The following is a 26,235-nucleotide window of genomic DNA, read 5'->3' as shown; positions in this document are numbered from 1 at the left end:
CGGCGAGTCGAAGGTGTTGATATTGTTGACGCACGGTCGCTGGTAACCGAGTAGCTGGCATGGCAGTGGTAATTTGTTTTAGAACAACTAAGTCAACAGACGGGAATAAATAATCTGGTTTAACGTGTGACGAAAATTGACAGCGGGTTATACCTTGAACGTGGGACACAGGACTTTGTGCGAAACCTACGATGTCAGACTTGTAACGACGTTTCGAAAGTCCAAGCCGCGCTGCACAATCACTAGTCATGGCGGAAATCTGCGAGCCACTATCGAGCAGTACGCGTACGCAATGTACTTGTTCCCACGCATCTTTAATGTGAACAATCGCTGTACCTAGTACGACGGTAGAATTGGTGCAGGCGGCACCGACAAACGAGCTAGAATTACCACTCGACGTGGTGGGTTGGGGTACCGGGGTACTATTCGAAGTCGTATTATCTACAGTTGACGTTTGATTTTGTTCACGATGTAGTAGGGTGTGATGACGCTTACTGTTGCACGAAAAACAACCCTTGGTCGACGGACACGTATTGACCATATGACTCGAACTCAAACACGCGAAACACAATTTACGAGCTAATACAACGTCTCGTCGTTTATCAACAGTCATTCCGGTGAGTTTCGGACATTGATATATTCTATGATCGGGCTTATCACAATATAAACAATTCCTAGTCTTAAATTTAGTCGAAGCGGACGTAGTAGCAGCGAACACTGATTTAGTCGATTTGGTATGTTTACCGCGAACATCCGGTTTTTCGAACGGTTTTTCGTTGCGACCGACTTTATTAGATTTTGTAAGATTTTCCAAAATCTTACATCGATGTTGCACAAAATTTACTAATTCGTCAAAAGTCGGAATAGTTGACTGTGACGTACTAGATTCGAACAGTTGTAACGTGGTCGGGTCGAGAACGCGAGAGCACATATGGAACAGCAAAAAACTCGAAAGGTCATCGACCCCCAGCGATTTAATTATTGATACATTTTCCTTAAATGTATTGACGAACTCAATTAAAGCTGGTAGTGATTCATGAGCGATTGGTTTAAAGGCGAATAATTTGTCCATGTGAGCGGAAGCTAACAAACGTTTATTGTTGTAACGCTCGGACAACGCGTCCCACGCGATCGGGTAGTTAGCCGCGGACAACGGTATAGATTTAATAATAGCCAACGCTGAACCAGATAGACACGACAGTAAGTGATGAAAACGCTGTGCGTCATCTATGTGTTGGTTATCATGTACGAGTGATATATATATATCGCGAAACGATCGCCACGATAGTAAGTTGCCGTCGAACATAGGTAATTTAATTTTAGGTAACGCGACGAATTGTTGTTGTGGCACGGAATTGGTGAACGACGAAGACGACGATTTACTTTCGGAAGTAGACACAGGAACGGCACTCGCGACAATTGTTTTTATTTCAAGACGCATGGATTCCATGGAAGTAATCAACGGACGATCAACCTGTTCAAACTCAGCAATACGGTCGGCGTCGATTAATGCGTTAATAATGATGTCTTGTTGATGTTGAAATTGTTCGACGAACTTATTTAGTTCTTCAGCGTGAATAATTAACGACGGTATTTTCCCAATATCAGCGCGTGCCTCTAATGCTGTGGCGTGAATATTTTTAACCGAATTTAATATGTTATCGCGTTTGACGCGACCTCGCAGTAGAACCTTTACCGGATCCTCTTCTTTCTTTAGTGGTGCCATGACGATACGAATACGAAATTAAATGATTACGTGATGAGGTACGATTGTGACGAAGTAATTACACGAAAATAAATCCGGCCCGAAGGACCAAACAATGTGCGGATGACGGCTGCACCTGTAAAGCCGGTGACGGATACGTGCGCGCACGGACGGCGGCCAACACGTTATGCGTCGGGCGTGTAGTTACTTAAGTCGTAGGTACCTGTCGATAGCCCTGTAAGGAGGGGAGAGTGAGAGATCGAAAGTGGACTGTATTAAAGCTAGGTTCAAATCTTTAGGATGTATGAGTGCTAAGGTGATGAATGAGAGGTACCTAATTACAATAACAACAATGGGTCGATAAATATGGTGCAGAACAATTTATTGTGGTGTTCTGCAAAAGACTCTCTTACTGACTAGGGTTAGTATTATAAGCGCGATCACATACGATCGCGTGAATCAATAAATCAAGAAACAAAAAAATAATACAAATGCAAAAGAAAATAGTGTTTGTTGACAAATAAATCGCGTGTGTACGACCTGATAAGGACGGAAGATGATACCACGACGATGGCGCGGCAGTTGACCCAGTGGAGCGTTGCAACAGCTGCGGGCGGCAATCGGGGCTGGCGTCACTTGCACTCCCGTCGCTTTCGACGAATGGGTCGACGACACTGCGTACAAAACGTAAAGACGAGGTGTTGGACGACGCGGACACGAACTCGTATTTCCGTTAGAGGGAGATCGCGAAACGGTCACGCGAAAACATTAATTGTCGCGGCGTAGGGACGCGGCACAAACGACAACAAAAAAATGGCTTGACCACGGTTCGCACTGCGTAGGACGGGCGGGCGGAACACGTGGGTGCGAAGCGAGCAGGGCTCGAAACGCACAGCGAGTCGGGCGAGCGACGGAAAAACTAATAAACGGTGTTGTATCACGACACAGGCGGTCGAGCGATACACGTTGTCGGCACTACGCACGGCGCGACATGAGAAGAACACGGGCGGCTCAATCTGCAAACACGTGGGCAACCACGGCCCGGGGTCCCACTGCGAAGCTCGGACGGGCGGCGGACAATAAATCAAGCCGCGGTGTCGGCGCGGACGGCCAGAACTCGAAACGCGAAGAAAACAACAAAACGTACATACACGATGAGTTCGTGAGCAGCGAAGGCTCACCGGATCGCGTTGATTAAAAATGTGGTTTACCAATAAAAGTGCCAAGACGGCGGAAAAACAACATGTTGCCTAGACGGCTTAGAAGCGACGACTTTTGCATGGCGGCGGGTGCGGATCGCTGGAGGCACGACTGTGGCGAGACCGTCCCCACTCTGGAGGTGCAAAGTTCGCTCGCACACTTTTCGGCGGCTGGGCGGCAGGGTGACAACATTATGACCTAGTCATATCGCATACAACCGCGCGGAAATACGAACGGCCGATTGTGTACCCAACAATATGTATTAACAATTAACTAACTTATTATTATTTTTTTTTTTGTTTTACACTTTTTAACAGTTGATTACATGCAGCACTAGATGAACAAATAATTGTTTTAATTAGTTTAAAAATTCAATCTCTCTCTAAATGAGAGAAAGCTAACGGCTTTCTAATTTCTCGTGTCAGGCACATCATTATGTAGGTACAATCCTCAAATAATAACCAACAAAGTATACATAAAAAGTAAAACCATAAATATAAATATAAAAGACAAACAAATAGATAAAATAAATAAACAGATTAGAATAATTATCAAAGTCACATAAATGGTAAATGATTGTCGTATTCTGGTTCATATGGTTTCAGCCCAAAAACTAGCTACGTCTTTGGCGTTGTCGTTTGTATTCATGACATCATCTTGTGTGCATGAGTAAGGACAGATTGGGCATTGCAGAATATGTTTCATTGACTGTTCCTTACCACATTCACAAGTTGTGGATTCATTTGCTTTCTAATAATTGTATACCATTATGCAATTTTTATGCAATTTGATTTGTTTAAATGAATTTATTATTTTATCATTCATTGTATGATAGTCAACATTCACTGAATCGTGAGTTATATTTTTTTGCATGTGGAAGAGAACCCAATTAACATATATAATCTGGTAATTACTGATTTACGGATTTTATGAATGGTGAGTAAAACATTTGTTTTTATTACAAATTGGTTACCTACATTTTACATAATAATTTTGGTTGGGGCCCTATTTCCGTCAAATTTGTAGTAATGAATATCTTCGCGGTTAACTAATTTAAAATTCAATCTATTGTGGTACGCTTATGTATATTTGAAATTTAATTGGAAAATAAATAAATTTGAATTCGAGAATTTTTCGGGACATTTTTTATTAATAGGTTGGTACCACAGTTGTGGATAGATTGGTGGGATTTTTACTTTTCTACGTTGGTAGTGGTTAATTTGAAAATTTCCTATTTTTTTTTTTAAATTTTTTTTTTTTTATCACTCCGGGAGAACTGGGGTATCACCGCTACCCGCGCCTTGGACACCGTACCTTTACAGTGTACATTGTTATTTGTTCATATTTTGTGCAATTAGTAATTACTAATGTCCTTATTTTCTCATTTGTGTATTGTGAACTGTGAAGTGTTGTATTTACAAATTAACGATACATTTTTTCCTACTTGAATTTAAGAGTTTGATTTAATTAATACATTTTTGAATATTGCTCTACCTTAGTACCTACTACCTTCTATATAGGTACTACATTATAATATTCATAATTTACATTTATAACTTCTTGTTTATATAAAAAACTTAATATGTCGGAAAAGTGTATGTGCGTTTGTGGAAAAAAACGAGAGCAGCTAAATATCACTAACTGGAAAAGACATTTAGTCTACTGTAAAGTACGAAAAACCAAAATTTCTTCTCGTTCAATCTCTTCATTTTTTCCTACACCGATTACAGTTCAAATGAATACAGGAACAAATTATTCTTGTTCTATTGGTAAGTACCTACTAAGTTTTACTTGGATAAATAGTTTTTGAATTTTAACCAGTTAAATTTAGTTTAAAAATTAAAAAGTAGCTATAATATCTATCTATAGTATAAAATATATTATATATTTGTACCTTGTTGCAACTATGTGTCTATGTTCTATGTAGGTACCTATATTTATTTTATTTTGTTTAAATGTATTATAGTATTCACAGATGATCCAAGTTCCAGTGTAAATTGTGATGAGTCAGTAGAACATATCATGTCTAACTCGAGCTCTTTAAAAGAAACTGGTAGGTACAAATGTTTATATTAATGTTATTTTAATTGTAACAAAACAACTTTGAATATCAATTTTTTTAATGTATTACCTTGTTACCATGTAGGTACAAAAAAATATTCAATACTGTATCCTTAATCCTTAATATGTACAAACAAATAACAATTATTGAAAATTAAATAAGTAATACTAATTTTTTTTTAAAATAATAAGTTTATTTTGTTTAAATACCTATATTATAGTATTCCCAGATGACCCAAGTTCCAGTGTACATTGTGATGAGCCAGTAGAAAAGATTATGTCTAACTCAAGTTGTTTAAATGAAACTGGTAGGTACAAATGTTTATATTAATGTTATTTTAATTGTAACAAAACAACTTTGAATATCAATTTTTTTAATGTATTACCTTGTTACAGAACGGCCAAACATTTTATCAATTGATCCAAAGTTATTTACTTTGGTAAAGAATTTATCAATTGAAGAAAAAATGCCTTTAATTCTTAAACCATTTCAGCCTGAGAAGCATGAACTTCCTGGGCCTTCCCTAACCTTCCTGGTGGAAATTTTCCTCAAGAGCATGGACATCGTTTTAATAGTAACCAGTATTATAAATCCTTGCCAAATGGTGGTCGTCTTTGGAGAGATTGGTTGAGCTATTCTCTGAGTAGTAAACGATTTTATTGTTTACACTGCATGTTCTTTGGGAAAAATGCTTAGAAATCTTGGATTTATGATTGATTTCATGCATGGCAACATCTTACGGATATACCTAAGTGTACATGAAAAAACAGAAGTTCATATCAATGCTTCAATTGTTGTAAAAATGAAATGTTCATCAATGGCTGTTCTTTCACAAATGTATGGAATGTATGAGAAATGTTTAGGAATGTCTATACTCAGGTATTAGTTCAGGTTAAGATTGAACCGTCTTCGCACATGCAGACGGAACCGCCGAACAGTGCCTGACCCATAGAGTAATATAGAGGGGCCGTTCCCTATAATGCCTGTATAACTAAATTGAAGTCGGAACTTAGACTCTTTTTTCAGAACTTCTATTTTGTATAGCTTAAAATATTGTAAAATATCAATATATGATATGCTGGTACATTGTACTTTATCAAATCACGGTTTGTGACAGTTACATACAACAACAAATTTTTTATTGGCAAATAATATTTTATCTGTATTTTGTAGGTTGGTACCTATACGAAACAGTACAATATTTTATTTGTATGAAATGATAGTTCTGAAAAAGGAGTCTAAGTTCCGACTTCAATTTATGAAAACAACGGCCCTTCTATTTCTATTCTATTTCTATTCTAGTTTACACGCTGCGCAGTACTTGTCATTAGTACTTGTCACTCGCACTCGCACATTCCGTGTAAACAGAAAAAATAGTGCTTAGTATTAGTAAAACCGGGAGTGCAAGTGAATAGAATCCAGTTCTATTTACTAACGACAAATAGCTACCCTCGACTCTACTCGCGATTGCACTCGCAACGTATGACCGTCCGATGTTAGTGCTTAGTGGCAAGTATCGGTAGTAGCACGTGCGTATTTCGTTGATTTTTCTATTTATTTGCGTTTGTGCTGATTTTTTTAAACTTATAAAAAGTTTAAAATGACTGAAAAATGGAGTTCAGAAACGACGATTAAGTTTGTGCAAGAACTTAGGACTCACGAATGTCCGTGGAATGTAAAACGTGAAGTATACAAGAATAAACAAATGCGAGAATCGGCCTACCGAAAAATTGTAGAAGCTATGAATATGTTTGGTTTTAAAGCACCAGAAGTTAAAACTAAAATAAAAAATTTGAAATCAACTTATTTCCAAAAAAAAAAAAATTGAAAAATCAAAAGCTTCTGGCAGCGGATCTGAAAATGTTTATAAGCCTAACATTAAATGGTTTTATGAGATGGATACATTATTAAATAATGTAGACAAAAGAAGAATAACTTTTGACAACGTAAGTATACAAAAAAACTGTATTACATATTAATATATTCATTTATAAATGCATCGACGAGTTGTTAAAATTTTAAAAGATGTATGTATAAATTTTTATTTTTATAAAATAATTCGATCTTATGAATAATTTGAAGTTATTTTTAATTGCTTTCAGATACAGAAAATTTTGAAAAAGTGTGAAACATCAAGTCTAACTATTTTTACGTTTGTAAAATTTGTAAATGAAAACATTCATAATTCATTTTATGTTTATTAAATTATTGATTTACTATTCTCCATACTTAGAGCTATAGAGTTCTTAATAACTTAAATTGGTATATTTAATAATTTTCTAATATGAATATTTTATCTTCATGTAATATTTAAAGAATTAGTAAAAATAAATATAAAAAAGTTCTATAATACATCTATAGCCCTATAAATAAATTGTAATCAAGAGTAGTTAATGTAGGTATATTAATTTAATTTGTATTAATTTATCTAGGGTTTTTGACATGTCAAGTGTTAATATTTTTTATTATGTATTTATGAATTTACCCAAATTTTGCAAAAATTTTCACTACGGAAATTTGTTCATACTCTGGTAAAACTAATGATGACTAATGTGTTCATTACCTTTGATAAATAATATATAATAAATTAATGTCCATTTTTTGGTCTATACACATATTAATAATCTCGTTCTGAAAAAAAAATAATATGTGAATAGGCTTTTAAATACTCTTAAAACTATGTTAGCTTATTTCAGGAATGACAAACATATGCCCGGTACGTCACTAAATGAAAAGATAAGTTCCTAAAAAAAAAAAAAATTATAAAAAACGTAAAAAATGATTAAATAAATAGACGACATAAAAGTACAGAAATGTTTACCATTCTTGAGTTTTTGTTATATATAAATTGAAATACTTTAATAAGCTTTAATTCATAATTTATATTATATACAAGTACTAGCTGAATTACCCTTCGCCCGTGTGTAGTTTTTGTTTTATCAAAATTAAATTCTTAAATCAACACAAAATGTTGTGTTTTAAAGAAGAAAAAAATGTATTTTACTTAATGCCAATTTATTTTACTTTTTTTATGTGGTTGGAGGCATGTAGGTTGCTTTGCCCACAGTTTAAATTTGGCAGTACAAACTTCCCTTAAGTCAATATCTGAAACAAGAGATAAAATAATAGGAATTGTTGGACATTTTAAGAGGAGTCCACAGGCAACTGAAAAATTTAGAGGTATGCAAGAGTAATTGGGCTTAACACCACCTTTAATGCTCATCCAGGACGTCGTTACACGTTGGAACTCAACGTATGAGATGTTCCACCGTATTCAGAATCTTAAAGTTCCACTTTCTTCCGTATAAGTAGAGTGTAATTATAATGTTTACTTGACCAATGAAGACTGGCACATTATTTTTAAGTCCTGTGAAGTATTAAAATATTTTAAGAAAATTACTGTAGAAATAAGTAGTTTAAAATCGGTTTCTATTTCAAAATCTGTTGTATTTAGTCGAGCACTTCTTAAACATTGTACATACTTGGATACACAGTTTTATGATTCACAACAATTAACTAATATGATATCCACATTAAAACAACAGGTAGAACAGAGATTTGGGTCAATTGAAAAAATACAAATTTATGCAGAAGCTACTATACTCGATCCGAGATTTAAAAATATGGATTCTTAAATAGTTCATTTACAGAATCAAAAAAAACAATTATTAATAAAGCTACTACCATACCATACATATTGGAATGAAAAATACGATGCAGCCAGCGATACAAAATGAATCTGTGACGTTAGATGGAGATTCTATTTGGAATGACTTTGATGAAGAGGTAAGTAGTCAACTGATATCCGCAAATCCAACATCCGCAGGTATTGTTGAAATTGATAAATACCTACAAGAAGGGTTAATTCTAAGGCATGAAAATCCTCTGAAGTGGTGGAAGACAATCGAAATGTTTATCCGTGTTAGTTTGAGCTTATGAAAAAACGTCTCTGTGTACTTGCAACATCAGTTCCATGTGAACGTATATTTTCGAAGGCAGGACAAACAATTTCTGAAAAAAAGTAGGCTAAGTAGAAAAAATTTTGAAATTGAAAAGCTTGTTTTTGAAATATTAATATTTTTTGTATATATACGTAATTTTGTTACTTTTTGATTAATTGTACTTATTAAGTTAGAAAAACACATGGTATTTTTTATTATTTTTAAAGTTTTAACAAGTTTTTGAGATGTCATGTTTTAATTTTTAATAGCTTTAAATATTTGTAATACTAGTTACCTGTGGGTGTCACGAGTGTAAACTGTAAAGTGTAATGACCAATCTATAATGTATTGTTCTTAAAAGTATCTTCTGTACCGTAATAATAATAATAATATTAAACAATTAAACGTATTGATATTTAATATAGGTTTATGTTACATAATATATTATTATAATATAGGTAATAGGTATTATAATGCTGAGTTGGCGTGTTCACTGCTCACCGAATCGTGATATTATTCTAATATTGATAATGAATCAAATATTTATTTTGTATTTTATTAATTTGTTGTCTTGATAGTAAATTTGTTTTTATAAAACTATAATACATTTGATAACACAATGTGATGAATATTTTACGTCACAATATCACGGCTAACCCTGCGAATCTAACGCGTTACTAACATACCTTACGTTACGTATATGGTTACGTATTAGAATAATATTATTCTGTACTATCATCATAGACCTTATACTTATGACCAGAGTTAGATGAATCCATGAATCAGTACTGAGTCAGTAAATCTAAATCCGTAGTATTACCTATAATTCATGAGCTGTAGTGAATCAGTGTGTTATTGAGTCATTGAACTAAAGCAAACTGATTCAACTAGAAATGGATTACTTTTCTATCAATACAGTTGTTGATAGTGAAGAATCGGTACATTTTCCTACAGAGTTCTTAAATTCACAAACACCATCTGGTATGCCTCCTCATAAAATATCACTAAAGGTGGGGGTTCCAATCATATTATTGAGAAATTTGAATTCTCCTAGATTATGTAATGGGACTAGGCTTCGTGTCACCTCTCTTACAAAAAATGTAATCGAAGCTGACATTTTGACCGGATGTGCTAAAGGAGAAAAAATATTTTTACCGAAAATACCATTATACCCCAACGATTTTCCAGTTAAGTTTGGAAGAGTTCAGTTTCCAATAAAAGTCTGTTTTGCAATGACAATAAACAAAGCTCAAGGTCAGACTTTAACTTATTGTGGTGTAGATTTGGAAAATAAGTGTTTCTCACACAGACAATTGTATGTGGCATTTTCTAGAGTTGGAAGACCTGACCATTTGTACGTTTATGCACCACAAAATAAAACTCTAAATGTGGTATTTTTCAGAAACTACTACTTTTTTAGCACTTTATAGCATTAAGTAAAATTCATATTTTTTCTTCTTTAAAACACAACATTTTGTGTTGATTTAAGAATTTAATTTTGATAAAACAAAAACTACACACGGGCGAAGGGTAATTCAGCTAGTACTTGTATATAATATAAATTATGAATTAAAGCTTATTAAAGTATTTCAATTTATATATAACAAAAACTCAAGAATGGTAAACATTTCTGTACTTTTATGTCGTCTATTTATTTAATCATTTTTTACGTTTTTTATAATTTTTTTTTTTTTTAGGAACTTATCTTTTCATTTAGTGACGTACCGGGCATATGTTTGTCATTCCTGAAATAAGCTAACATAGTTTTAAGAGTATTTAAAAGCCTATTCACATATTATTTTTTTTTCAGAACGAGATTATTAATATGTGTATAGACCAAAAAATGGACATTAATTTATTATATATTATTTATCAAAGGTAATGAACACATTAGTCATCATTAGTTTTACCAGAGTATGAACAAATTTCCGTAGTGCAAATTTTTGCAAAATTTGGGTAAATTCATAAATACATAATAAAAAATATTAACACTTGACATGTCAAAAACCCTAGATAAATTAATACAAATTAAATTAATATACCTACATTAACTACTCTTGATTACAATTTATTTATAGGGCTATAGATGTATTATAGAACTTTTTTTATATTTATTTTTACTAATTCCTTAAATATTACATGAAGATAAAATATTCATATTAGAAAATTATTAAATATACCAATTTAAGTTATTAAGAACTCTATAGCTCTAAGTATGGAGAATAGTAAATCAATAATTTATTAAAACATAAAATTAACTATGAATGTTTTCATTTACAAATTTTACAAACGTAAAAACAGTTACTTGATGTTTCACACTTTTTCAAAATTTTCTGTATCTGAAAACAATTAAAAATAACTTCAAATTATTCATAAGATCGAATTATTTTATAAAAATAAAAATTTATACATCCTTGCTTAATTATTTGATAGTCTATTTAAAGAGATTTAAAGATAGGTGCAGTGCGTAGTGCATGTACTGACACTAAATATCAAATTGTATGAATTTGCCTTTGCTGATCAAATTAAGTAGTCTACTTTAATTAATTGACCAATTAATTATGCAACTGTAATAAAATTAAATATTTTACTCATGGTTATTATTTATCAATAATAATGAATCAATTGACTAAATGAATTTCCAATTTATTCATTTTAGATTAAACTTACCAAAAATTTAAACAAATTAAGTCGTCACCAAAGTATGAAATCTAATTCGCATACATAATAATGCTGATCAAATAGAAGCACATACATTATACTAACTAACAATACATAGGTACTAACTAAAATATAACATTCAAATATTAACAACAAATATGCATTGAAATAACCGGTATAACTTTATATTTTAATTAATATAGTTTTTAAAGCTTTTAAACTTTGATGAATAATAATTAAATGTTTGCATTCGATAATAAGAATATGAGTTAATTAGTAATTACAATAATATTATATTAACACATGTTAAAATAGCAAAGATAATATCTAGTTTGGCCGTTTAGCTTTGGCAGTTTGGCGGGGCGCACTGGCCCGCCACACTAGTACAAATATGTACAATCGGTGGCTGGCGCTAAGTTGTCCGAAAAATGATAAGAGTAGTTGTATAGCGGTTACCAACTTGAGATAATGTTGCACAGCAAGCTGAGGGATATTTTCGTTTTTTTTTTGTCTGAGTGCAGCCAAGCAAGCGAGTAGCCACGCGAGCATCACTGTAAATAATGTAAAGGCAGACTGCAAAATCTCGCAAAATGTATTTTTGTATAAATTGTACATAATATTATTATCAGTATACGGATATGGTTAACGCATACAGTAATAATATGGATTATCATTACCTTCAGATAAAAACGTCATCTCGACTACTGGTTTTTACTTTCGGTTTTGATTAATTCACAGTAGCAGAAAGTTGAACGATTATTTAAACGCTTATAAGTCGTAAACGGATTACTAAAATTGAAAATTGTAAACGCTAAAACTTGTTTGTATTTAATACTGTTTTTGTTTAGGCATTTTTAAACTTCAAACACTGATGTACTAAGAAATGATGTCTGTCAAAAAATGAAAGGGTTGAAATTAGTGGACGAAACAGAAGAATTAAATTCTAGTGTCAACACTTTTGTAGTATTAAAGGACAATGGATGTAAAGAAAACACTTCTAGTGACAATAACTCAGAAGTAATTAATTAAAAATATGAATCAGCTAGGTACCTAAGTTAATCATAAAAAAAAAATGTTTTTATTATGAAATGTGATGAATGGTGGTGTCCTAAACATAGTAATTTTACTGAGATCTTACAAAAGGTCACACTAAAGAATTTATCTTTGGAGGACCAGTATGTGGTTAGTAAAGCAAAGGCCAGATATATTTACTGGCAAGGCGAAAAAAAATAAAGTAATATACATATATTACCTTTAATTTATGTTATTAATTTACAGCTTAATATAAACATCTATAAATTTAAAATTGTGTTTTAGAATATGCCAAGATGTCCAATGTTGGATAATAAAAGAGGAAAACCTAATCAGTTTCAGAAATAGAAATGTATTATTATAGATGCGGGCGTCGTCTCCGCCTATGGGGGGGGGGGGATCTGACCCCCACATCCCCCCTTGTATACGCCCCTGGTCCGTTGTGAACTATAATATACAGCCAGTTCCAATTAGTACCACTATAATATACGTGTTTACGTACAATTTATTTGAAATTGGTGTATACTTGTTGGACAGTTTTGATCGGCGACCGTCATGCACGATCGAGTGCGAGAGTGGAAGAACTTGGACTCGGGACGGCCGTCGGTCTAATGGAGCTTTAGACCCCCTGGAATTTTGTTAAACCCACTCCTACCATACATTTTATAAAAATTTATTTTAGATTCTGAGCGGATCTTCTAAACATTTGGTTTTTTGTTTTTTTCATTTGCTTATATAAATTGATTGGATAGTGCTATTAAAAAAAAGCACGCTGTTGCACAGATAAAGTTCTTCTTTACGTTTTGTGAAAATTTGGTGGTTTTACAACAAATATGGCGCGAGAAAAGTTGTTCTTGCAAAACAGTTTTTGCTATGTTGTACATTTGGAAGACGGAGACAACACATGCGGGTGTGACATCCCCTTAAGTTAGTTAAAACATATAAATAAACATATAATTTTCTAAATAAAATACAAATTTTGATTTATTTTCATTTATATAATCGGTATATATTATATACATAATATAGATCTATAGGTAATATATATTATAATAAACAAAGTTGTTAATTGACAATTAGTTTGATGAGAAAAACATGTATCTACCATTACATATTATACAAATATATAATATAATTGATTACATTAAGTTAATTTTATGCTATTTTCAAAAAATTTACAATAAGATATGTGAATGTTATGTTGATAAAAAAATAATATGAAATTGTTTCTTAAATTAAATACAAAACATCATAATTTTAGATAATCACGGCTTCACGACCATAATATGTAGGTAATAGGTATATTATAATTAATTCAAAAGCTATGTAGGTAATCAATACCGAATGCATTTTAATGTTTTATGTTGTTAAAATACATCAAATAGGTATTGTATAATAAAATAAATCGAATTTCGACAAGATTTGTAATATAAAATATTATAAATTCAGTCTAGTTCTAGTTTCTGTTCCTTAACTCATTAGTAGCGCTAAATAATTGGTATATTAGCTGTATGTTGGAGTAAACAAATTGTATCAATTAATATTATTTAACTTAGAGCAATAAATAAAAAAAACAATTCACACGCGATACTTATTTTAAGTATGAGAGTCTTATTTATGGTGTAAGATACCTATCTTACACCATAAATTGTAAATAACCATCGACGTCTTGCAGTTGTTTGGACGTAAATTTCGCAGAAATTACTTGCTTTCCGGTGAATCGTGGAGTGAATTTGAACGACACACTGGTCGTTTTTTTTGCGCTGACTTTACTGTCAAATCCAAAGTAAAATAATCACATCATTAGATAAATGTCCAAGATAAGGATTAAAAAAAATTCCCTTAAAGTTAGTTTTAGTCGTTAATTTTCAAGAAATATTGTACCTATATGCAACTAATTTTATAAAGTGTGTGTATGAAATCAGTGGCCTGATTGTAAACAATATTTATATTAAGCTAAAATTGTTCTTATGCCTAACGTTGCTAAGTCTAGATCCACTCGCAAAAGAGCCAATTCAGCTGGAGCTAGATACTTGTATTAAACTAAAGTGTTATTTATCAATGCCAAATCAATATTGCAATATGATAATTTATAAAGTAAAACATACTTGCCTAATGCCTTGTCCTCATAATAAATTAGAATAAAGTAAACATTGAATATTCTTTTAACACTATAAAATATTTTTAAATTATAACAAAAAGTTAACAACGTTTCTAGAAATCAATCAAAACTTTATCAAAATCTCAATCTAAAAGATTTGTTATTCAACATTTATATCATTTTACAGAATGCGGTCCATTTCATGTTTCACAGTTTTGTCTACTAGCTGAAACTGGAACCATAATTTTGTTATTAATAGTAAACTACATTGAAAATGCTCATCATTTTCATTTTGATATTTCAACGCGCATAACGATCGTGTAATTGTAACCTAATTGGTATTTATTTCTATATTTACATACATGATACACATTACTAAGATTAATAGAATTTACCTGTCCCGTTTTAAAAAAAAATCCAACACCATATTGTCAGGTTTAGTGTGAATTTATAATCAAATTATGATATTTGTATTGTTTAAATTGCTAATATAACTTTTACTTAGAAAAAGCTTTAGGTTCAAGTTACCGAGCTTAAAAAAATGTATCTGGATATTTAATATAAGTTGCATTCAGCTATTATGCTAATTCTATTTGCTATTATGCTATTCAGCTAATCTTACAATACAGCCTTTTTGCATGTTTATATGATAATAATATAACTGTAAAGGCATACGTTACTTTAAATAACGTTCAGTGATCTTCCAAAAAAAAAATCAGTTAGCTGTTGGCTTGTAAAAAAATGTCATGAAGGGAAGTTACTTACCCAACTTTGATTTCCAGAGTTTTAGGTAACGATGAACCAGCGATGAAGAATTTTCCATCTTTCAAAGACAGGGGCAGCGGATTTCTAAACTTTACAGTAGCCTGAACTTCACGTGACATAGCAGGTTTATCATGCATCTGTCAGAAACATTATTTAGGTAAACATTAATGTTATTATAATGATTTATTTTACATGACATAAAATTATTAAACTTATTACTTATAGTATTAAATTAGTGTTAAGGTTACAACACTCACTTCGAATTCAATATCAGGTTTTCTAACCCTAAAGTCGTCCTGCCCGAAGTACTCGTAGTCTGTGTCGACCACGCTCGCCAGACATGATATGTTGAAAACATTTTGGCTTTTTACATCGTTACCATAATCAAAATATGTCAACGCGGTTTGGACAAATTCAACGTTTGATCCTGTTGAAAATATTATGTTGATTATAAATACCTACTATTATAGATTGCTCACTGGCCTTCGGTGGCGCAAAATATGTACTCCCCGTAGATGATGAGGCGGCGTGACTACTAGCGATTACAACGATATGTCGATACGTCATGACATTATTAACCATGACAAAATAGATATCACCAAAGGCCCGCACTCAAACAATGGCCTCCCGGGTTTGTAATATCGTGTAACGTTTTAGTCGCTAGTAGTCACGTTGCCGAGCCATCTACCCGGAGTAAATATTTTGTGCCTCCAAAAAATCAGCCAGTGAACAATCTATAGTATTTATAATCGATGGTGTTAAATATAAAAATATGTTTTGATAACTTATATTATGATTTTAGTTTATGTTCAACATTATTTTTATATCCAGTTATTGATGGAGCAGAATCGAATGCTTATGGAACAGCTCAATGTGTTTAAAACCGTTGGCAATGAACAGCAAAATCAATTTTATGTTATGCCGGACTTACACAAAAGCATAAGTTGGTTTACGGGCCACGAAACGGGACAGGTAACTCGCGATTGTTTGAAGACATTTATTGGTATAGCCGACATAAATAAATGGTTTGATGCACAAAAATCGAGTCAGTCCGGGCCAATCAAAGTAGACCAGCTCAACAGTGGTTTAAGAGTCGTATTTTTCTCAGTTTGGAAGTTGTTGAACGATAGTTAATTTGCTTGTAAGTGTTACAACGACGTTTTGTTTTGGTAATCTGTGTGTCAGTGAAGTGTCACTGGTTACCTATCCTAGCTATTTGAAAAATACGACTTTAAACAGCATTATCAAGCTTTCAATTATACAGGTACCTACCTGATATTAGTATACCTAGTGTCAAGTGCATGCTAATATGAAAAATAAATTGTAGTATTATGATATCAAGGTAAATAACTTTGTAATTTTGATTGTATGATTTTTAATTAATTGTAATGTATAATTTTTATATATATTTTTCAAAGACAATAGAATATTAATCATGCCAGCTATACATATCCAACAGGTTTGAAAAAATATCATAGGGGTTCACTTATTTTACATGGCATAAAAATATTTATTTAAAGCTGTAACTGTCACTTACTGATACCAATAATATTGATTTTAAACCCTTATGCTTTGATAAATTATCTACAGCTAATTAAACACATAGGTTATTAAGTCCAGAACATCTAGTTAATCATTCTAAAAATAATAATTCTATTTATTATTTTGTTTTTAAATTTGTAGAAATAGCGATAAGTGAATAATGAATAGTTATTTAGTTATTGAAAGGTATTATAATATAATACATATTTATATACCTGTACGACTATACTCTATAGGCCGTACTTAGCTATTCTGCATTTCTGGCTTCTGCTATTTATTACCAAATCACCTAAAATATATTACAATAGCATTTTGTTCTATAATAATATCGTAGTTTCTATCCACTAGTTTTCATTCAAAACCCTCTATTCAGTGTCTAAGTCTATTCTCCAATCAAGACATCAAGTACCAGTAAGCACACGTATAAGTTGAAACTACTAATTTACAATACTAAGTACATGAATATATTATTAAAAGTTAAATACTGTTTTTCTAGTAACTAGTTGTATAACAATATGACGAAAGTGACAGTAATGATACAGATAGAGAACAACACGCCATTGGAAAACCGAAGAAAAAGTCATACAAACATAAATTCTGTAAAAGTTGGTTCAATTTAAATCATGGTTGAAATAAAATAAAAAAGGTCAGTTTTTTATCACTGTAAAGTTTACCAATAAGATCGTTTTTGAGGTATTTCTGCTGTTTGTAAACATTCTAATTTAAATAAACATATCCAAGCTCTAAAATCTATAAAAAAAAAACACCAATTACTACCATTTAATCAAGTTATCCAAAATAGTCGGGCTGTGAATATTCAAAATCAAACTAAAAAGCTGCAATTCGGGTACCTAAGCATGTTTATAACAGAACACAAAATTTTATTAAGAACATCAGATTATTTCGTTCAACCGCTAAAAGTTCTGTGTCCCGAGTCCAAATCTATAACAGCAGTAACTTGTAATCGAACCAAGGCTACCAGCGTTATAACTAATGTAATCTGTAAATATCAATACGAAACATCAAACATGTATACAAAATATCAATTTTTTATTTTCATTAGGTATATTTTTTAATAAAATATAGATATTTTATTCAACTAGTCTTTTATGTCCGATTGAGATTTTATTTATTCATTCAACAACTTTTTTATTCATTTTAGGTTTATTTTATTTACATTGGGTATATTTTTTTATGAAGTATAGATTTTTTATTCGACTAGGCTTTTTTGTCAAATTAGGATTTTTTTATTCAATCAAGATTGAATGTCAACACTGATTTTACTATTGTTTACTCTTACGTTACGTTACGTCACTGGCGCTTACCTGGATCGTGAAGTACTACTTTTTGTTGTTCGACTTTGGTGACAAGAGATCCATTTTTACCGGTATAATCAACTGTATCGACCCGCAATATCACTTTTACTGTGTAATCTTTATGACCTTTGTTCGTGATTCTCACCGCTACCCTATATGAATTAAAAAAAATAATTTAATAAATAATGGGTAACAACATCGATGCAACTTTAATCGGTGTTCTCGTATCACATATAGGTATGAATTATGAATCTTTATTATTTTATTTTAAATGGTGCCTATTTTATTACTATTTGGTTTTTTTTTTTGGAAAGTATTGGCGATCAAAAGCTTATCAAATTGATAAGCTGGAACGGGCACACTGTGTATCATTTATATGTTATTTTTCCATCTAGCCCGTTACAAACCACCCCCCGCTGGCCAATAAATTGATAAGCTTTTGATCGCCAATACTAGAGATCAGCGTAGGCCTACCTGGAAAACCCCAAGTACAATAATGAAATGTCTACTTTGAACGATGTATAAAATTACTACCGGTCCGGTCCGGGTCTGGTCGGTTAAATTTCTTATTATTCAATATCAATACCTTCCTTACGTTAGTCCGTACATTTTTTTTCCAGGATACAAATTTGTAAGTAAAAATATAATTAGAACATTCAAAAGAAGAACTATTCAAATGTTCTTATTTTTTTATTTGATTAGTATTTACTTTTAAAATCCATAAAGGCACAAACTAAAAACATTTTAACCTATAAATTGTTGGTGATCGTACAAAATAATATTACAGTAAAATAAAATAAAATAACTAAATTCAAACCTGAAGTTTTCTCCCACGATAATATCATCGACTAACTCAAAATCAAATTTGATTTCATTGAAATCCTCATTCAAATAATAACGGCTAAATATGCTGTTATTTTGTTTTAATGCTTTATGCATAGTGATCCTTTCTTCAGTTGACTCTAGAAAAAAAACAGTTAAAAGGACACACAATTATCGAAATTTTACAGGAAAATCGTGATTATATGCAAATTCATGAATGTAGTTTTCTGATGAAAATTTACCAACAGCTTATAATAAACGAACATTATTAAAACATCTTTACTAATTTTTAATTTTCTCTATTTGGATATGAAATATTATAGATAAAAATTATTTAAAAATAAAAAACAATCAAGGCCAAATGTCAATAACATTTTATTTGTTTGATAAAAATCGTGAAAATGTTATTCAAGGGTCCTGATATAGTGTTACAATAGGAGGTGAAAATTAAAAACGCGTTAAAAATATATTTGCACAATTTTTTTTTATAAGCTTTAAAGTTCAAATTATGAAAAATATATATCAAAATCTTGACTTACTTTAATCACAATAATATTATAAAACTACTTAGTAATATTATAAAATGACAGACGGTCATCGCACAGTTTTCGTATACAATGATTTTATATCGTTGAATTCAAATTTAACACCATCTATTACAGTGACAACTTGTTACCTACTGTACAGCAGAGCGACATCCACTTTCCCGCTTATTTTATTTTATACATTTTTAACTACAAAATTATTTTTTAATTTTAAATTTGATAAATGTTGTCAAAAATCGAACTTTCAATGCTTATAAAAAACAATTGTGCCTGTGTATTTTTAATATTTTTCAACTGCTATTTAAGCAATAAATCAGGAGCCTTGTATTAAATGTTGACTCTTTTTAAGCCAACAAATAAATATATTTTGAAAATTTTATCGCGTATAGAAAATGCTAATATAAACAACCAGTGAAAATTTCAATTATCTACGGTCATTAAAAAACCTATAGTAAAATTGTTAATCGATCATAATCCATTTTCAAAATTTAAATACGACAAACTAAATTCCTCCAGTTTTGTCTGGCTTTTTGGTATAAAAGTCACTATTTGATCATCGACTGATCGACTGAAGCCCTCTTAAGAGGATGTCACACCCGCATGTGTTGTCTCCGTCTTACAAATGTACAACATACCAAAAACTGTTTTGCGCGGGACAACTTTTCTCACACCATATTTGTTGTAGAACTACCAAATTTTCACAACACGTAAAGAATAACTTTATCTGTGCAACAGCGTGCTTATTTTTGTAATAGCACTATGCAATCATTTTTTATAAGCCATTAAAAAAAAAAAAAAAAACCAAATGTTTAGAAGCAAATAAATTGTATTGTATTTATGTAATCTAAAATATAGGCACGCTGTTGCTAGATCATTTTCTACCCTATATGTTCAGAAATTTTGGAGCCACTACTACAAACACAGAAACATAAAAGTTTTCCCGAGCAAAACAGTTTTTTTCTATGTTGTACATTTATAAGACAGAGACAACACATGCGAGTATCACGTCTTAATTTTTAAAACATTTTTTTTACTAAGTTTTACTTATAATAAATTATTATATTTTTAGATGGACGAGATGCCACTCTTATTTGGGCCCTACACTCTTATTTAGTGCCAACCAACAGAATTGTTCGGGTTGACCCAGTGACAGGCAAAAAAAGTACTGTTAAATTTACAATCAAAGACTCTCAGGAATCTGTGCTTTATATTGGTGAAACACAACAAGTCGTTGAAGATTACATTGAACACATTAAAAAACTAAAGTTTCAATCCAGCCTTCAGTCTTCTGTGTGGGAAGAGATATTTTTTCAATAAAAGACATCTTCCTATACATAGAAGGAGTTCGCTTCAAGTTTAATAGTGTTCTAAAAGCATTGGACCTATGTTTTAAATGTATATATTTATTTGATTTTAAGTTTCCTGAAGAATCTATCATGTTTTATTCATTTATAGATTGTTTTTTCCAGTTTTAATTTAACAAAAAGTTTTGCTAAGGTACATATTATGTTACAATACTTAGAATACAATATTATTCATTAATAATACCTGCAGGTACATTATACATTTTATAAAATCATTATGAATTACTTATAATATTTATTTATTTTTTAATTTAATGTATAGTACCTAATATTAATTAATTAAAATGTCTATAATAAGACAATACTTTTAATATTAATACATTTGTTTTTTACCTATTTATTTTACATATTGTAATTTTTACAGTTTTAATTTAACAAAATTTTTTTCTATGGTACATATTGTTTTACAATACTTAGAAAACAATAATATTATTCATTAATAATACCAGCAGGTTCACTATACATTTTATAAAATCATTATGAATTTCTTATTATATATTTTTTTTAAATTAAATGTATAGTACCTAATAATAATTAATTAAAATGTATATAAGACTACACTTTTAATATTAATACATTTGTTTTTACCTATTTATTTTACATGTTGTATTCTTTTACAGTTTTAATTTAACAAAAAGTTTTGCTAAGGTACATATTATTATGTTACAATATCTATAAAATAATATTATTAATGTTATAGCAAGTATGTTATGCATATTTTTATAAAGTCATTATTATTATTATTATATTATATAATATTATAATATTTTTTATTTTTAAATTAAATGTATAGTTATAATAATTAATTAAAATGTCTATAACACTCAACTTTTAATATATTTTATACATTTGTTTTTTAGATGTGTATTATTTATTTATAGTTTTATTCTATCAGTCAACAAAATAAATTAAAATTGTAAAAATTACCATAAGGTCATTCTGTCTACTAACAATATTGCTCAAGTTAATTTGGTTTGTGTTTTTTTAATACTGTTACAAATAATACAAGTAACATTTGACTATTTTTTAATTATTTTTAAGATTGATTGAAATTTTATACTTCAAAATTTTTCAAAAATGCCAATACATAGTTTCTTTAAAATGGAATATATCTTTGGATATAATTTCATTATAGTAATATTACATTAAATTCTGGGTACTTAATGTTGGTTAGTTTTAGAATTACCTATATTAATGTTGTATTTGGCCTGTAACAATATATTTTATTATTTTCTATTAAATATAGTAAAATACATAAATTGAACTGATAATTCTAATCCATTTCTACAACAAAATGAATTAATTCAAATAAATAAGAATGGTTCATTGATTTATATAATCTATACTTTGAATTGATAATCCGTAAACATTAAGTAAATAAAATAAGTTCATTGATATAATTGTATATATTATATGATATATCATTGAATTAATTATTGCTATACATTGAACACATGATAAACATTAATTATTCAAATAATCCATGTCTTAGAATTAACAATGGGTGAACATTGAATAAATAACATGTATTTATTGTGATAAAAGGTTTACATTACTGCATCTATAACCTCATACATTATACTAATAATTATAAATTGTACGAATTATAAAATAAGTTGTTGATATAATTAAGTAAAATTCATTAGCTTAATGTACATGTGTACATTAAATATGCAAATGACAAACACTCATTCATTCAGTCAACAAATGGCTTTATCGGAGACATTTTAATGTCAACTTATTATTAATTTAACGAACTTTTTTTTTATTCTTATGTAACAATTATTTTCAGTGTACCCCTTCCACCCCATTGAAAATTGCTAGGTATGCCACTGAATATATTCGTCCATATTCTGTGTTTTTGTTGAAATCCACGATCCATGTGAATTTCACTACCCATCTAGACACCCAGCTTATGAAAAGATTGATTTCACTAAGTGATACGACAAATGCATAAGTCAATCTATAATATTATCATAACATGTATTGCCTTTTGAACGTTATCTATTTATCAATTATGCTTAGATATCTGTTTTATCATTTACTATTGGTTTCATAGTTATGTCGGTGACTCTGATCTATTATTTTATACTTAGTTTATAATAATTAATTAATAAAATATTTTAATATTTAATGTTAAATCCTTACAAATTATAATATAACTCATACTCGTAACTTACTTTCAGGATATTTGTAGTTGTTCGTAATGTTTTCCTGTTCCCATTTTCCAACCGCTTTCGTACATATTAGTTTGCCTATTCTGATATAGATAAACACAAATACAAATTGATAAGTAAATTAATTAAACATGGCCGGATTTGACGGAGGGTTTTAAGGGGACCTGCCCACAGGAGCCTCAAAAAAAGATTAGCCCGGACATCCAAAAGTCCAAATCCGACCCTAAAGTTAAATAATATGACGACAAATGACCCCATGGAAGGCTGGGTGTAAATACAGTTAGTAATCAAAATACTTGAGAGAAAAAAGGCAACAATGGTTTTATATATTTTATCAGTTTATTCTCTCAATAGAAAACTCTTATTTATTTTTTCAATTTATTAGTTATATACCTAGAGTACTATAGAAATTATATAGATAGTCCACAGGGGTGCCGTGTATGCCTGGGCACCCAAGCAATTTTGTAATTGGGGCTCTAAAATTTAAGTATAAAAATAAATCATGTTTACCACATATTTACCTCCACCCCCCGCCAGAAAAAAAAATTCAGGACTGCGCATGCCTATGTACATTACCCATAGGTAATAGAATGTAGGTACCAATTATATTTTATATCTTCATTAATACAAAAATGGTTGTAGTGGCACATACAGAGCACACTTGGAATAAGTAAGAAATGGTGTTGGTTACCTTTCCATGTTGTAGTTATTTCCAGGATTGTTTTTAAACATATTTTTAGTACAAATAGTGAAGTGGGTAAGTTTTTTTTTTTAAATATGCTTGACTCCCCCGTAAAAAATAAGCTTCTGATGGTCGTATTTTTATATGAGAAAGTAAAATTACTAATAATAAGAAGAACTTGAAAGGTAATTTATTTTAATAGTGTTAAAAATTGTCCGGGCTCTATTACTATACCTAGCTCCACTATTATTATCCATATAGAAAAATATCTTTACAAAATATAAATGAAGACTGAAAAGACAATATTAACTATGTCTGAGTATAATATTTAAGAGATTTGTAAATTATAATACATAGCTACAAAAATCTAGGAAGTATTCTAGGTCTTTAAAAAAACCCCCTCGCGTCGTCACTGATTTCGTCGTATGTACGACATGAATATGCAGCTGTTGTGCTCGTATAGACAAATACATTATGTAAACATTATGCCACATTACGTAAATACAATACTTACGCTTCCGTGTCCTTCCTCAACAGCTTCATTGGTTGAGATATGCCATAGTATCTCCAGTACACCTTGTCTGCGTTCACCTCGGAGTACACAAACGCCGTGTCATACGGTGCTCTTATGTCACCATTTTTGACAGCCGTAACGCTGGCTGGGCCACATTTAAACTGGCCTTCGCTCAGCTCTTGCGGTGTGGCATCGATCACTTGCCAGCTCCGGTCCAAGATGTTCAGATCGGGCCTGGCCATCCAAACCTCGTTCCACACGTGATAGTTCCTGCGATTATGACACGGTTGTTACATTATAGTTTATAGGCACGTAAAACGTGTGTAATAAACCTACACATTATTTACACAATTAGTACTTACCAAATTGAATCAGTTTGTAGTTCTTCTATTATTTTTCCATCGTCGTCCACTAAGTAATCGATCGTCAAACTATTTTGTGTATCGTGAGCTGCGCAATATGCGGTAACCGGACGGCAAGGTATTCCGATAGCTCTGCACACTATAAATGTACAAAATAATAAATATATGATGCGTAATTCGTAGGTTAAAGATACACAAATGACTATTAATTTTAAAATTTGTCTATATATATATAGTAGAACTATGTAACGAAAAAAACTCATTAGTTAAAAACCATTAAAGCAAATACAAGTGCACTAAGAAACGAGTAAACGTTCAAAATCTAAGAAAAAAAAAGGTTTTGTCTAACATATTATGCAAATTGAAATGTTTGTTGCTTAATAGTCTATATTAAAAGAGTATAAACCAGTTAAGAGGTACAGCATTGTAGTGTTTGGTTCGGACCAAATATTGTATGCAGTGGTGCGATGAGTTAATTGAAGTAAGTACTTATTTACCTTAAAATACTTTTAAATAATAATACATTTTAATAACCTGTAGTTAGTACTCCAGCGTAGACCCAGCATTGCCCGTATTTGACAGGTTTTTTCGTTTTAATGAATTGATTTAAAATGTCTACGCTTCCCAGCCAATTAATGGGTGCAGTGCCGCCGGAAAAATCTTCAGTCCAGTTGCCTTGAACGACACCTAACTCATCAGGGGCGTTTACCTGTGTATGAAAAACCGCAAATATATAAACAACGTTCGTGACTTATCAAAGTATAATAATATGATTATTTTAGTTTTTACTTCAGAAACTTTTCCAAAACGAAAAATTACTACTCACCGCGGCCGATAGGCTTCTTGATACTTTTATTGGGTCGCTGCAGTGTATAAGTGCTAACCGTCTGATTTTCAACAATAACAAAAAACTGCTTTCCAACATGTTCTTTTGAAATTGGCCGTATTTCCACATGACTTCTTTCTGCCGGCTGTGACTTCCGCGCCACATGAGTCCTTCCTCGCTCAACACGTACTCGTCACGTAGCGCATCGTCCTTTATATAAACTTCATCCGCTGCACAAAAAAATGTGTTATTCATTTATACGCATAAAAAGGTTATCTAAAACGTGAACTTATAAGTTTTAAGTTATAAGTCACAGTTACAAGTGTTTAACTAGTTGATACCATGTTTACACATCTATTCTAATATATTAATATATAAAAACGTAGGCATTCAAACGTATGGTCGAGATAATCACTGAAATTACCAGTCAGATATGAAAATAATATTTTTGTAGCGCATCGTCCTTTATATAAACTTCATCCGCTGCACAAAAAAATGTGTTATTCATTTATACGCATAAAAAGGTTATCTAAAACGTGAACTTATAAGTTTTAAGTTATAAGTCACAGTTACAAGTGTTTAACTAGTTGATACCATGTTTACACATCTATTCTAATA

The 26,235-nt window shown here is 31.0% G+C and overlaps 2 protein-coding genes across 5 annotated transcripts in view; one reads left to right on the top strand and one right to left on the bottom strand.

Moving 5' to 3' along the window:
• The first annotated feature begins 8,681 nt into the window (after window positions 1-8,681).
• On the top strand, window positions 8,682-10,662 carry LOC132949637 (ATP-dependent DNA helicase PIF6-like). The gene is made up of 3 exons (XM_061020625.1): window positions 8,682-8,793; window positions 9,800-10,299; window positions 10,606-10,662. Exons 1-3 carry the CDS (start codon window positions 8,682-8,684, stop codon window positions 10,660-10,662), a joined length of 669 nt encoding a protein of 222 aa, XP_060876608.1.
• A 2,928-nt stretch (window positions 10,663-13,590) lies between these two features.
• LOC132935656 (annulin-like) overlaps window positions 13,591-26,235 on the bottom strand; it is a 30,516-nt gene continuing 17,871 nt past the window's right edge. For all 4 annotated transcript variants that reach the window (XM_061002258.1, XM_061002257.1, XM_061002256.1 and 1 more), the window contains 10 exons: window positions 25,618-25,847; window positions 25,326-25,500; window positions 24,792-24,930; window positions 24,430-24,699; window positions 23,237-23,316; window positions 19,143-19,287; window positions 18,335-18,477; window positions 15,725-15,894; window positions 15,468-15,604; window positions 13,591-14,373 (listed from right to left, as the gene is read on the bottom strand). In XM_061002258.1, the coding sequence (XP_060858241.1) occupies window positions 14,238-14,373; window positions 15,468-15,604; window positions 15,725-15,894; window positions 18,335-18,477; window positions 19,143-19,287; window positions 23,237-23,316; window positions 24,430-24,699; window positions 24,792-24,930; window positions 25,326-25,500; window positions 25,618-25,847 (1,625 nt within the window). In that variant the 3' untranslated portion in view covers window positions 13,591-14,237. The remainder of the gene's footprint in view (window positions 14,374-15,467; window positions 15,605-15,724; window positions 15,895-18,334; window positions 18,478-19,142; window positions 19,288-23,236; window positions 23,317-24,429; window positions 24,700-24,791; window positions 24,931-25,325; window positions 25,501-25,617; window positions 25,848-26,235) is intronic.

The sequence above is a fragment of the Metopolophium dirhodum genome, chromosome 1, assembly GCF_019925205.1.
Source record: "Metopolophium dirhodum isolate CAU chromosome 1, ASM1992520v1, whole genome shotgun sequence".
In the NCBI taxonomy this organism is placed as follows: Eukaryota; Metazoa; Arthropoda; class Insecta; order Hemiptera; family Aphididae; genus Metopolophium; species Metopolophium dirhodum.
Note: the sequence above shows the minus strand (reverse complement) of the source record. Positions and strands in the feature narration are given on the sequence as shown.